The following is a 14,911-nucleotide window of genomic DNA, read 5'->3' on the forward strand; positions in this document are numbered from 1 at the left end:
CTGTATACAGTATCCAGGGATGGACCCGGGAGTTTGGTGTATAAGTTTCTGGATGTCAGTCACTTGTTGCTGCTTTAACATGAGGAAAGAAGAAGCAAGTGTATAAGTATGAAATAAAATAAAATAGGAGATTATACAATTTTGGCTGAACTCCGCTGTTGTCTTCTGCTGACATGAATGCTACTATGGCCAGGATGATAACCATAGTCTGGCTGGTGCACACAGACATCACTAACTCTTCCTCTTGTGCTTGTGCAGCAGCAGAAATCAGGCAGCCAGAACGCAAGGACAGTATGCAGTGCAGGCAGAGACACAGGAATATCAGGTTTCATGATCTGCTGATGGAGCTTCCTGACCAGAGGAGAAATAGGAGGGGAAGAGAGCTGTAAGTGACCAGGGATTCCAGCTTCTCCTCATCACCTGTGTTGAAACGACCTTTCTTATAATTTAAATAGTTCACCACAGGTGACGCCAATCATATATTAAGAGGGAGTCCAGGAGCAGAGCATTTTGTTCCTCCTACAATGGGTCATGTTGGGAGGTATGCATAATACACCCCCCTCCTTCTCCTAGGTCCCACTGTCTTAAGTGCCCTGGAGCCCCCCCCCCCCACTCCCCCCCTTCTCCCCCAAGGTTTCGACCTGACTTTTGTCTCAATTGTGCATCATGGGGGTGGTTGAGTTTTTCAACATTCAGGATATCGAAATGTTCTGAGCCTCGACATGCAGAATGTCTGCATGGATAGGATGTCGACATTATGTCAACATTGCCACAATGACAACACTGTGAATGTAGGCAGGCGGCATGTCCTCCTTATGGATTTCCACTTGAGAGGTGAGTATTCCTGATCTAAACCCTAAACTAACCCAAATTGGAGCCTATCCTGAAATCTAAAACTAACCCCAAATGCAGCCTATCCCTAAACCTAATCCTAAATGACAGGTATACATGGTTGAAATATTCCTACCAGCCTAGATAATGCAATCTCCATCTGCAACAAAGTGTAGTATTGAAAAGAACACCAAGTAAAATAAAAGTTACAAACTCTAAGGGGTATATTTTCTAAAATGTGGTTTTAAATAAGTGGAGATGTTGACCATAGCAACCAGTCAGATTATACTTATCATTTATCTAGCATCTTCTAGAAGACAATAGCTAGAATCTGATCTCCACTTCTAAAAAACTCACACTTTAGTAAATATACCCCATTGTTGGTAAGTGTTGTAACCCTCCCCCTTCCCCCCTAACCTTAACTCTCCTTCCTGCAGCCTGATTATAACCCCCCCCCCCCCCCTCCTCCAGCAGCCTAATCCTAACCCTTCCCAGTGGTGCCTAACCTCCCTCCCCACAGCTTAACCCTAACTTGTCCTTCTTAGTTCCTAACCCTAACCCTCCCAGGTGCTGCCTAACCCTAACCCTCCCTCCCTGCAGCCTAACGCTAACCCTCCCAGGTGCTGCCTAACCCTAACCCTCCCTCCCTGCAGCCTAACGCTAACCCTCCCAGGTGCTGCCTAACCCTAACCCTCCCTCCCTGCAGCCTAACTTTAACCCTCCCAGGTGCTGCCTAACCCTAACCCTCCCTCCCTGCAGCCTAACTGTAACCCTCCCAGGTGCTGCCTAACCCTAACCCTCCCTCCCTGCAGCCTAACTTTAACCCTCCCAGGTGCTGCCTAACCCTTACCCTCCCTCCCTGCAGCCTAACGCTAACCCTCCCAGGTGCTGCCTAACCCTAACCCTCCCTCCCTGCAGCCTAACCCTCACCCTCCCTCTCTGCAGCCTAACCCTAACCTTCCCTCCCTGCAGCCTAACCCTCCTTCCCTGCAGCCTAACCCTCCCTCTCTGCAGCCTAACCCTAACCTTCCCCGGCATACTTACGTTCGGGATGCCGGCAGTCGGGATTCTGGTGCTGGCATTGTGAGCGATGTCATGATCCCAGTGTCGGTCTTGTGACCAGTATTGGGATACCGGCATCGGTATTCCGACTGCTGGCATTCCAAATGCCAGTATGCTGACAGGATCCCCCTAGGGACATGCGGTCAGAGTAGGCAGGAGAGACTCTCGTGTCATACTCCAGTGCACTCCAGAGTTTTGACTGTAAAAATTATTAGAATAATACAGTGGTTCCCAAACTTTTTTGAATCACGGTACCCTAGAATTATTTTCACAGCACCCCAAGGCTATAAGTTTCTTATTGAGATTTTTAGAAAGAAATATTAAATTAAGTAAATTGTGTTTATATGTCAACTTTAGATTCAGTTGTGTGGTTTTGCCTCTTACATTGACCATAAATAATTTGAATTGGTTCTGGACCACCAATCCAAGGCACCCCTGCAAGTGCTGTGAGGCACCCTAGGGTGCCTAGGCATACAGTTTGAGAACCACTGGAATAATACAGAGTAGATAATTTTGCTCTGATACTAGGCAGTGCCTCCCCAGCCATTGACCTCACCTCACTGGTAATGCCAAAGTATTAGACCATGATGATCTGGAGAAGGTTCAAGAGCCAAGTTTTATAATCAGTGCAGCCTGTGTTGTGGCAGTTCTCTGAGAGGAACCTGGACCAGTCTCCATTAATCTGGTGGATCCACCTACTTCTACTGTATGACAAACACACCTATTGGTATTTAATTTGAAGCATAGTATGTGTTTTTATTGTACATACTGCATCAATTCACACTTTTTGAAAACTATTTTTTAGATAATTCTGTTCTGTTGAAAAGTCATGTATAGAGTTGCAGTGTTCTTTATCTTCCTTAGTGTCTGGCAGCAAAACATGCAGAAAATTGTAGGTATATGTTGCAACAATGCATTTTCATAGCGTCTGTAACATTGATCAAGTACTGAACATACTTGATAAGATGGCATAGTTTGCAATATATATATATTTTTTAAAACATTTTTTTTCCTTAATAGAAGATGACAATTGCATATAATCAGTTTGCAGTTTGCAAAATATTAAATATTAACATCCAGCACATATATGAAAACAAAATGCAATGCAGTAATACTTTGTTACATGACAATAAATAACAAAGCTACCTCAATATTGCCAATATTCTCAATACACTGCAAGTCTTCTGCTATCCCAGTTAGAGGAGGTCTTAACTTTGTGAGAAGCCCTCCTCATACTTACCACTCCTAAATATCACTAATACTGTAACTTCACTGTGTGTGCAGTCATAACCTTGACTGGAGTCTAGAACGCTTGTAGACTCGCTGCAGGAAAACCCACTAATACAAACGAGAGAGCATTTCACATATCAGAATAAGGTAAGAGAGCAATTAAGACAAGATTGTCTATTCTCATAAAGACACATTACAAGTACAGTAATTCTACATAAGCCTTTATCTAAATAAATGGGTTACTGCATAACTATACTTATTAGGTCTAAAATTTTTGAGTATTTTAGCAGATTTAAAAGAATTTCTCAATTCTTGTAATAGACCATTGCTCCATTTCCAACTATATCTGACGTATAGTATACGAATGTCGCCATTTGAAAATCATCTTATTAAGATCATGCAAAACTTTCTTCCAAACAAAAACATTTAATTTTGTATAATTTGCACTTAAATTGTGTCTGTTGATATAATACAGGGCTTCCAAAATTCAGTCCCCAAGGCACTCTAACAAGCCATGTTTTAAGGCTATTCATACTTATGCACAGATGGTCTAATTAAACTGACTGACATACTAATTAATTCACCTGTGCTTAAGCATGGATATCCTTAAAACTTGTACTGTTAGGTTACCTTGAGGACCAAGTATTGGAACCACTGAATTATAATACTATCGGCTTTTAACTATCATATAATGTGAAAAATATTAGATTACTATTAATCATTTTAATGTATGTATTTATTGGGAGTTCATCTAGTCAATGGATAGGGTATTTTAGCTTTACTACTAACAGTACTTTGGATAAGTATTTTTCTTTTATAAACATCTTCATCGACGTCTTATTTTAGTTACCACAAAAGAGCAAAGGTTAAATTCAAGTGCCACAAAATTAATTAACTTTCTTTAATGAATACATATTTTTTTCAATGGTTTATTTACCATTAAATTGGACTATAATACTTATTGAGCTTTAAAATATATACAACACTTTCATACAAATGCCACACTTAACTAATATCTGACACCAAATAAATATATGTTATATTTATTTATGTGGTGTTAAAGCTGTAGCGTTTATTCTGTGCCCACATTGTAACTTGTCTGCATAAAGTTTGGGCAAACAGAAGTAATCATCATTATTAATGAGAATGTGACTATCCCATTGCTAAATATCATCCTAAGAAACATCTTGGGGGTAATTCCAAGTTGATCGCAGCAGGATTTTTTTAAGCAATTGGGCAAAACCATGTGCACTGCAGGGGAGGCAGATATAACATGTGCAGAAAGAGTTAGATTTGGGTGGGTTATTTTGTTTCTGTGCAGGGTAAATACTGGCTGCTTTATTTTTACACTGCAAATTAGATTGCAGATTGAACACACCCCACCCAAATCTAACTCTCTCTGCACATGTTATATCTGCCTCCCCTGCAGTGCACATGGTTTTGCCCAATTGCTAACAAAAATCCTGCTGCGATCAACTTGGAATTACCCCCTTTGTGTCATCATGGAACTGCCAGCTCTCAGAGAGCTTGGTCATAACTGAGCACAGAGGAAAGGGGGCCCCAGAAATGACGGCCATCCTCCCAATGATCCTGCCCAGCCGTGCCTTGTTTTGTGACGGGGATACACCTGTCATGAGCTCTGAGAATCAGAAAAATTCTGTCAGAATTAGGACTACTGTAATGTTAAAATTTATACTTTACAATTAGGCTTTAACACAAGATGTACTATTGGTATTACAGTTTCCAAAATTGAATGACAATAAGTGTTTGTGTACTTAGCAACAGCCAAGTTTGCAACATCAATGGCTCCAGCTTCTCTTTTTTCTTAACACTAACCACAATCTCAGTCGGGCAACTAAAGGCCCTCATTGCATTCAAAAACTCTCCTGCAATGTAAAAGGGCATTGACAAACGCCTCATGACTTTCTCACATAGACTGACATCTACCGTGCCTACGGAAATGCTCTAGACATTGCCAAACTTTCATCTCCACTCAGGGTTCTTACCTCAAACACCCATTAAATAAATTTAAATCTCTTCTCAACTCTCACATACCACCCATGTGATCACTGCACGATTGTTCCTTCTATGACAAAAATGACAAGATCCAATATAAACAATGTATGACTTCCCTTTCCAATCACCTGCTTAATTCATTTTCTGCATCTTTTGGGACCTTATATATTTTGATACCACGTATGAATGAAGTATATATTATTATTTTCTTCTTCTCACCTGTCCATTAGACCCTATCCCATCATAAATCAATTGATCACCGCCTCCTGTGCTTATGCCAGCCATAACTGATATCTGCAATCTCTCTCTCTTCACCGGTATACTTATTAAAGTGTGCAGCAATTACTCCTATACTTATCAAACAAACAACAATCCTGATGAAAACTCTCTCTCTGAAATTACCGTCCCATCTTTCAGCTCCGACGCCCACACGTTTCAGGAGAGACTTGATTACACGTGCCTCGTGCAGTATGCTTTCTTTCCTTACACAAGATCAAAGTGCTGATTCCTGCATACACACCTATATGATCTACTCCAGGGCTAGCCAACCCTGGTCCTCGAGAGCTTACAGCAGTTCATGTTTTCCAGGTCTCCTCACAGAATCACAAGTTAAGCAATTAGCTCCATCTGTGGATCTCTTAAAATGTGTCGGTGAGTAATGAATACACCTGTGCACCTGCTAGGTGAGATGGAAAAAGTGAACTGTTGGTAGCTCTCCATTGACCAGGGTTGGCTACCACTGATCTACTCTCTATCCATGAAACTCATCTGTCTAAAATATCTGCTGAAAATACACAAAGGCAGCACTGCTGCAGGAGAAGCATCGGACAGACTGGTGGAAAGTGTGCACACCACCTTTTTGTATGATTTTGTACTATCCAATCTGATGAAAATTAAACTGTATAAAAAATCTGATCTTCAGATGCGACCTGTTTTCATCCAATAAAACATGATCGAAGGTGCATATAAACGCAATATTGCATGAATGGGTCGGGAATTTAAAGAACAGCTTGACGATTGTATGTACCCTAACTGTAGGCTTTTTCTCCAAGCACCCCACCAAGATTGCACTAAGGTGATCAATTATTTTACCACTGCTATACCTAAAGGTGATTACTCATTTCTTACCGTCCGGGAGCTCTCTGTTTCTGTTTACACTTTCGATCCTTTACTCTCAAACTAATAATGCTTTTCCTAGGTATTCAGACCTATTGTGGTTCTCATCCTACTTGTAAAGCCAATCCTTCAGTATTAATTTCTCTGGATCCATCATCTAGGCACTTCCTCTTGTAATGACACAAGCCCCTCTGGTCTTCTCTGTCTATAACATTTCCCTTGTAAAGCTTATAGGGTTCTTTGGTCTCATTAGCAGCTCTATACAAATGACACCTAAATGACAATTAAGCTTCGTGCATAGGTGTCCTTTAAGCAAACTATCCGTTGTACCCAACCTTGCCCCCAAAATTTGTTTCCAAATCTTGTTGCTAAAAGTTTAATACATTCATAATCTCCTGCATTGACTTCATTACCGTTCTTTTCTTACTGGTATATCACAAATAAATGTCACCCTTAAAATCCATTGTGAATGCAGCATCTAGACTGTGAATGCAACAGCTAGACTAAATATCATTGCTTAAGATTCTCCTACTTTTGCTCCACTCAGTCAGTAATTACATTTGTTGCCAATATAAAATATTTCTGCTAACATACAACCCAATTAACAAAACTGCAGCAAATCTTCCCATTATGTCCCAACTCAACTCCACTGTTTTGCTTCTCATAGAAACTGGGGTGGAGATGTATCAAACCTTTGAAAAAGATAAAGTGGATACAAATAAACTACCAACCAATCAGCTCCTGTCATTTTTCAAACAGCCCGTAATACGGCAGTAAGAAGCTGATTTCGCTGATAAATTATCTCTCCCCTGTTTTCTCCTAATCTTGACCTCAAAATTTTGTTTTGGACTGCAGCCACTCTGTGAAACTCTCTTCCTCCTACATGATGTTCCTCTATCCCCCCCATACCCCCCCAGACCTTAAAGCATCCCCTTAAAGCCTGGAAATCTCAGCTTGTTTGGGAAGTTTAGCAAATACCCAAACCACCTCCTTATTTAAATGTAGTCTCAATCTATGCTCAATTAAATTTCTGACCCCTAAACCAATACTCCTATTGAACTGGCTCATACTGTTCCATTTTAATTTAACAGGGCTAATATATGGGCATGTATTAATATCCGGTGCTCAGGATCTCAGCGGTCACAATATCTCAGCAGCAGCCAGAAGATCAGAATCCCAACGAACCCTGATGGTAAGAACTGGGGTTAAGATCAGTTTTATAGTTAGGCATTGGGTGGGGGGTGGGGGGGTAGGGTTAGGCTGTGGGGGGGGAGCGGTTAAGGTTAGGCCGTGGGAGGGGTGGGTTAGGATTAGGGTTAAAATACCAAAATCCATCAGGATTATGGATGTCTGAATGCCACTATCAGGATCCTGTGCCCTGGGACATCGATACCACCACAATATATGGCACTTAGGGGTCTGTTCATGAAGCAGTGAAAAGAGTGGAGAAGTGAGCCTGTGGAAAACCAATCAGCTGCTCCGAACAACTGTATAGTATGCGAATTATAAATGTTACTTCAATGCTGATTGGTTGCCATGGGCAACTTCTCCACTGGCTCACTTCTCTACACTTTTCACTTCTTCATGAATACACCCCTTAATCTCCTGTACTATGGGGGTCAATCCGAGTTGATCGCTCGCTGCCGTTTTTCACAGCATAGCAATCAGGCTAAAACCTGGCTGTTCTGCGCATGCGTATGGGCCGCAGGGCGCACGAGCCAAGTAAATTCACACAAAAGTAAGCAATTTTACACAGGGCGAGCGACGCTTTTCAGTCGCTCTGCTGATCGGTGTGTGATTGACAAGAAGTGGGTGCTTCTGGGCGGAAACTGACCGGTTTCCGGGAATGTGCTAAAAAACACAGGCGTGTCAGGCTAAAACGAAGGCGTACCTGGGGTAATGGGGGAGTGGCTGGCCGAATGCAGGGCGTGTTTGTGACGTCAAAGCAGGAACTACAGGAAAAGATTTTCGAGCAGTTCTGCTAACCTTTCGTTCGCTATTCTGCTAAGCTAAGATACACTCCCAGAGGGCGGCAGCTTAGCGTTTGCACTGCTGCTGAAAGCAGCTAGCGAGCGATCAACTCGGAATGAGGGTCTATACTTGTACTTTACTGTCGTCTTCTTCTATAGATTGCCAGTGTGTGACCAGGGCCCTATTACCACTTTAAGTACCAGTCTTGTATTGTAACTGTGTATTTTCTCCAATTGCAAAGTGCTGCGTAGTATGCTATATTAAAAAGCTTAAATCATGTATACAAAATAACAAATATACTAACATTAAAAATCTCATCAACCTCTTAGAAAGTAAGTCAAGTGCATTGACAACTTGAATCCAGTTTTTCTCTGCAGAATTTTCTGTACCAAAATGTTTCTACAAAATCAAAAAAGGAAATTATTTTTCTCAGCTATTTGTGTCTGAAAATGGTACAATAATACTTTATCAGTGATGGCAGAGCGTGTACAGATAACATCTCGGCTTGTTGCTTGTTTTTTTTTTTTATGTTACAGGACATTTAGTTATAGTAGGCTTCAATGATCCCTGTGGTCTTTGCTGTCTGAGTGCCAGTAACTGCCCTGCAATAAGATCAAAAGTCCCTCTGAAAATTAAAGCCAAATGATTTGTGTTGGTCCCGGTAATTAGTTTTGTTAGAGGATGACTCCCTAAGACTGTTGATGGATAGAAACATTGCTTGGGGTCCCCACATTCCCAAAATCTGCACTTCCTCATTTTAAATTCTCCAAACATCGCTACGAAGTCATTGTTCTTACTAGGCTGATTGATAGGTGATGCTACAGGTGCACACACTAGATCTACCTAAAGAACTGACAGTTTCCAATTCAAAGGTGTCTGCAGAGGTTAATATGTGAGGGTCCACATCTCAGAAAAGGTGGGTATCTCAAGGACAGGACATCAACTTCAAAGTTATTTCACATGATTATGGGTAAGACAAGTTACAGTCTTGTGTTAAAGAACATGTTTATGCTGATTGCTAAGCTTTTCATATGTTGTAAATACACCTTTCTTCAATTATTGAAAAATAACCAGTTTTTGTTTAAATAGAAATGATTACACAGAATACCATGAATGACTCGGTGACCTGTAATGGAGAGAATACTTTCCAACTTACATCAAGAGAAACCACCCACTCCATGGATTCTTTATACTCCAGTCTTAGCATCAGCAGCTCAGAAGATGAGAGGGAGACCTGGCACCATGCTGCCAACCCCAGAACCACCATTCTCCTCTCGCTACTCTATCTGGCTCTCCTGACGTTTTGTGGCAGTGCGGTTCTACTGGCAGAAATGCGTCACCACAGCCAGCAAAGCCACAATGTTCATGGCTTCCTCACTGTGCTCATGTTGACCTCCTCGGCCTGGATGCTTTGGTTTGGGTGGACATCTGCTAAAAATAAAAACATCAAGATGTACCAGGATTACCAAGCTGGAGCTAGCTGGCTAAAGGGTACGTATTGGCATTTGTACTCTTTAGTTTAATTCCCAGAATGAATTTGTTTTCAAGTCCAGGATTTTAGAAAATGTCACAGCCTTCATACGATTACTGAAAGAGTTTTTATACTTTAAAAGTCACATGGACATGAGTACAGTTGAAGAGATAATAAGAATTTACTCACCGGTAATTCTATTTCTCGTAGTCCGTAGTGGATGCTGGGAACTCCGTAAGGACCATGGGGAATAGACGGGCTCTGCAGGAGACTGGGCACTCTAAAAGAAAGATTAGGTACTATCTGGTGTGCACTGGCTCCTCCCTCTATGCCCCTCCTCCAGACCTCAGTTAGGGAAACTGTGCCCGGAAGAGCTGACACAACAAGGAAAGGATTTGGAATCCAGGGTAAGACTCATACCAGCCACACTAATCACACTGTACAACTTATGATAACCATACCCAGTTAACAGTATGAACAACAACTGAGCCTCCTTTTACGGATGGCTCATAACAATAACCCTTTAGTGAAGCAATAACTATATACATGTATTGCAGAGAGTCCGCACTTGGGACGGGCGCCCAGCATTCACTACGGACTACGAGAAATAGAATTACCGGTGAGTAAATTCTTATTTTCTCTGACGTCCTAGTGGATGCTGGGAACTCCGTAAGGACCATGGGGATTATACCAAAGCTCCCAAACGGGCGGGAGAGTGCGGATGACTGCAGCACCGAATGAGCAAACTCAAGGTCCTCCTCAGCCAGGGTATCAAACTTGTAGAATTTAGCAAATGTGTTTGAACCCGACCAAGTAGCAGCTCGGCAAAGCTGTAAAGCCGAGACCCCTCGGGCAGCCGCCCAAGAAGAGCCCACCTTCCTTGTGGAATGGGCTTTTACTGATTTAGGATGCGGCAGTCCAGCCGCAGAATGTGCCAGCTGAATCGTGCAACAGATCCAGCGAGCAATAGTTTGCTTTGAAGCAGGAGCACCCAGCTTGTTGGAAAGCATGCAGGATAAATAGCGAGTCAGTTTTCCTGACTCCAGCCGTCCTGGAAACATAAATTTTCAAAGCCCGGACTACGTCCAGCAACTTGGAATCCTCCAAGTCCCGAGTAGCCGCAGGCACCACAATAGGTTGGTTCAAATGAAACGCTGATACCACCTTTGTGAGAAATTGGGGACGAGTCCTCAATTCTGCCCTGTCCATATGGAAGATCAGATACGGGCTTTTACACGACAAAGCCGCCAATTCTGACATACGCCTAGCTGAAGCTAAGGACAACAGCATGACCACCTTCCACGTGAGATACTTTAGCTCCACGGTCCTAAGTGGCTCAAACCAGTGTGATTTCAGGAAATCCAACACAACGTTAAGATCCCAAGGTGCCACTGGAGGCACAAAAGGGGGCTGAATATGCAGCACTCCCTTTACAAACGTCTGAACTTCAGGCAGTGAAGCCAGTTCTTTTTGAAAGAAATAGATAGGGCCGAAATCTGGACCTTTATGGACCCCAATTTTAGGCCCATAGTCACCCCTGACTGTAGGAAGTGCAGAAATTGACCCAGCTGGAATTCCTCTGTTGGGGCCTTCCTGGCCTCACACCAAGCGACATATTTCCGCCATATGCGGTGATAATGCTTTGCTGTCACATCCTTCCTAGCTTTTATCAGCGTAGGAATCACTTCATCTGGAATGCCCTTTTCCGTTAGGATCCGGCGTTCAACCGCCATGCCGTCAAACGCAGCCGCTGTAAGTCTTGCAACAGACAGGGCCCCTGCTGTAACAGGTCCTGTCTGAGAGGCAGAGGCCATGGGTCCTCTGAGATCATTTCTTGTAGTTCTGGGTACCAAGTTCTTCTTGGCCAATCCGGAACGATGAGTATAGTTCTTACTCCTCTCTTTCTTACTATCCTCAGTACCTTTGGTATGAGAGGAAGAGGAGGGAACACATAAACCGACTGGTACGCCCACGGTGTCACTAGTGCGTCCACAGCTATCGCCTGAGGGTCCCTTGACCTGGCGCAATATTTTTTTAGCTTTTTGTTGAGGCGGGACGCCATCATGTCCACCCGTGGCAGTTCCCAGCGATTTACAATCTGTGTGAAGACTTCTTGATGAAGTCCCCACTCTCCCGGGTGGAGGTCGTGCCTGCTGAGGAAGTCTGCTTCCCAGTTGTCCACTCCCGGAATGTACACTGCTGACAGTGCTAGCACGTGATTCTCCGCCCATCGAAGAATCCTTGTGGCTTCTGCCATTGCCATCCTGCTTCTCGTGCCGCCCTGGCGGTTTACATGGGCTACCGCCGTGATGTTGTCTGACTGAATCAGTACTGGGTGGTTTTGAAGCAGGGGCTCTGCTTGACTCAGGGCTTTGTAAATGGCCCTTAGTTCCAGTATATTTATGTGTAGTGAAGTCTCCAGACTTGACCACTGTCCTTGGAAGTTTCTTCCCCTTGCATGGAACCTGCCGAAGGGAATTGCTTCGTAAAAAGCCACCATCTTTCCCAGGACTCGCGTGCAGTGATGCACCGACACCTGTTTTGGTTTGAGGAGGTCCCTGACCAGAGATGACAATTCCTGGGCCTTCTCCACCGGGAGAAACACCTTCTTCTGTTCTGTGTCCAGAATCATGCCCAGGAAAAGCAGACGCGTCGCAGGAATCAGCTGCGACTTTGGGATATTCAGAATCCAGCCGTGCTGTTGCAACACTTCCTGAGAGAGTGCTACGCTGACCAACAACTGCTCTCTGGACCTCGCCTTTATGATGAGATCGTCCAAGTACGGGATAATTATAACTCCCTTCTTCCGAAGGAGTATCATCATTTCGGCCATTACCTTGGTAAATATTCTCGGTGCCGTGGAGAGACCAAACGGTAACGTCTGGAATTGGTAATGACAGTCCTGTACCACAAACCTGAAGTATTCCTGGTGAGGTGGGTAAATGGGGACATGCAAGTAAGCATCCTTGATGTCCAGCGACACCATAAAATCCCCCTCTTCCAGGCTTGCAATAACCGCCCTGAGCGATTCCATTTTGAACTTGAACTTCTTTAGATAAGTGTTCAAGGATTTTAAATTCAGAATGGGTCTCACCGAACCGTCCGGTTTCGGTACCACAAACATTGTGGAATAGTAACCCCGTCCCTGTTGAAGGAGGGGGACCTTGATTATCACCTGCTGGAGGTACAGCTTGTGAATTGCCGCCAGTACTACCTCCCTTTCCCTGGGAGCAGCTGGCAAGGCTGATTTGAGGTAACGGCGAGGGGGAGTCGCCTCGAACTCCAGTTTGTATCCCTGAGATACAATTTATACAGCCCAGAGATCCACCTGTGAGCGAACCCACTGGTTGCTGAAGTTTCGGAGACGCGCCCCCACTGCACCTGGCTCCGCCTGTGGAGCCCCAACATCATGCAGTGGACTTAGTGGAAGCAGGGGAGGATTTTTGTTCCTGGGAACTGGCTGCCTGGTGCAGCTTCTTTCCTCTACCCTTGCCTCTGGCCAGAAAGGATGCTCCTCTGACCCGCTTGCCTTTCTGAGGCCGAAAGGACTGCACTTGATAATACGGTGCTTTCTTAGGCTGTGAGGGAACCTGAGGTAAAAAAGTCGACTTCCCAGCAGTTGCTGTGGATACGAGGTCCGAGAGACCGTCCCCAAACAATTCCTCACCCTTATAAGGCAAAACCTCCATGTGTTTTTTAGAATCAGCATCACCTGTCCACTGCCGAGTCCATAATACTCTCCTGGCAGAAATGGACATTGCATTAATTCTAGATGCCAGCAGGCAAATGTCCCTCTGGGCATCCCGCATATATAAGACGACGTCTTTTATATGTTCGATGGTTAGCAAAACAGTATCCCTGTCGAGGGAATCAATGTTATCTGACAGGGAATCAGACCATGCTGCTGCAGCACTACACATCCAGGCTGAAGCAATAGCAGGTCTCAGTAGAGTACCAGAGTGTGTATACACAGACTTCAGGATAGCTTCCTGCTTTCTATCCGCAGGCTCCTTTAGGGCGGCCGTATCCTGAGACAGCAGTGCCACCCTTTTAGATAAGCGTGTTAGCGCCTTGTCCACCCTAGGGGATGTTTCCCAACGTAACCTATCCGTTGGCGGGAAAGGGTACGCCATCAGTAACCTCTTAGAAATCACTAGTTTTTTATCAGGGGAACTCCACGCTTCTTCACACAATTCATTTAATTCATCAGATGGGGGAAAAGTCACTGGCTGCTTTTTCTCCCCAAACATAATACCCCTCTTGGTGGTAACCGGGTTAATGTCAGAAATGTGCAATACATATTTCATTGCAGTAATCATGCATCGGATGGCTTTTGTAGACTGTACATTTGTCTCATCCTCATCTACACTGGAGTCAGACTCCGTGTCGACATCTGTGTCTACCATCTGAGCTAGCAGGCGTTTATGAGCCCCTGACGGCTTCTGAGTCGCCTGGGCAGGCGCGGGCTGAGACCCCGGCTGTCCCAAGGCTGCTGCGTCATCGAACCTTTTATGTAAGGAGTTGACACTGTCAGTTAAGACCTACCACATATCCATCCAATCAGGTGTCGGCCCCGTCGGGGGCGACACCACACTTATCTGCCCCTGCTCCGCCTCCACGTAACCCTCCTCATCAAACATGTTGACACAGCTGTACCGACACACCGCACACACACAATGAATGTTCATACTGAGGACAGGACCCCACAAAGTCCTTTGGGGAGACAGAGAGAGAGTATGCCAGCACACACCACAGCGCTATATAACACAGGGATTTACACTATAAAAAGTGATTTACCCAATAGCTGCTTAAATATCTTATTTGCGCCTAAATTTATGTGCCCCCCCTCTCTTTTTTACCCTTCTTGTATCAGAGTGGAAAATCTATGAATGTTACAAATATGCGCAAAAACAGAATTATGCAGCAGGAACACGTGAATAGAGCATTCATCCAATACTCAAGGAAACTGAATATTAAAAATATTTTACACGTGTTCAATCCTGCGCTACTCTGCTTTAACCATGTGCAAATAAATTACCAAATTGTGCTTATATACAAACAGAGAATAGTGCAATAAAAGTATATGCATGCAAAGCACCACATCCAAATTGAATATAACGTTACTGAGCTTTTATAATTGGGTGGATCTCGAGTTTCTGCAATACTGCTTCTTAAAACATATTGAAGACGATATAATCCAGAAGTTTCTGTAAT

General features: G+C 43.8%; 1 protein-coding gene across 1 annotated transcript in view; it reads left to right on the plus strand.

Annotated features, from left to right (window-relative positions):
- The first annotated feature begins 3,184 nt into the window (after positions 1-3,184).
- The window catches only part of LOC135058160 (proton channel OTOP2-like), a 54,857-nt gene continuing 43,130 nt past the window's right edge, over positions 3,185-14,911 (plus strand). The window contains exons 1-3 of the mRNA XM_063963738.1: positions 3,185-3,270; positions 7,347-7,447; positions 9,316-9,717. Coding sequence (XP_063819808.1) covers positions 9,318-9,717 — 400 coding nt within the window. The 5' untranslated portion in view covers positions 3,185-3,270; positions 7,347-7,447; positions 9,316-9,317. The remainder of the gene's footprint in view (positions 3,271-7,346; positions 7,448-9,315; positions 9,718-14,911) is intronic.

Source organism: Pseudophryne corroboree, chromosome 3, assembly GCF_028390025.1.
Source record: "Pseudophryne corroboree isolate aPseCor3 chromosome 3, aPseCor3.hap2, whole genome shotgun sequence".
NCBI lineage: Eukaryota > Metazoa > Chordata > Amphibia > Anura > Myobatrachidae > Pseudophryne > Pseudophryne corroboree.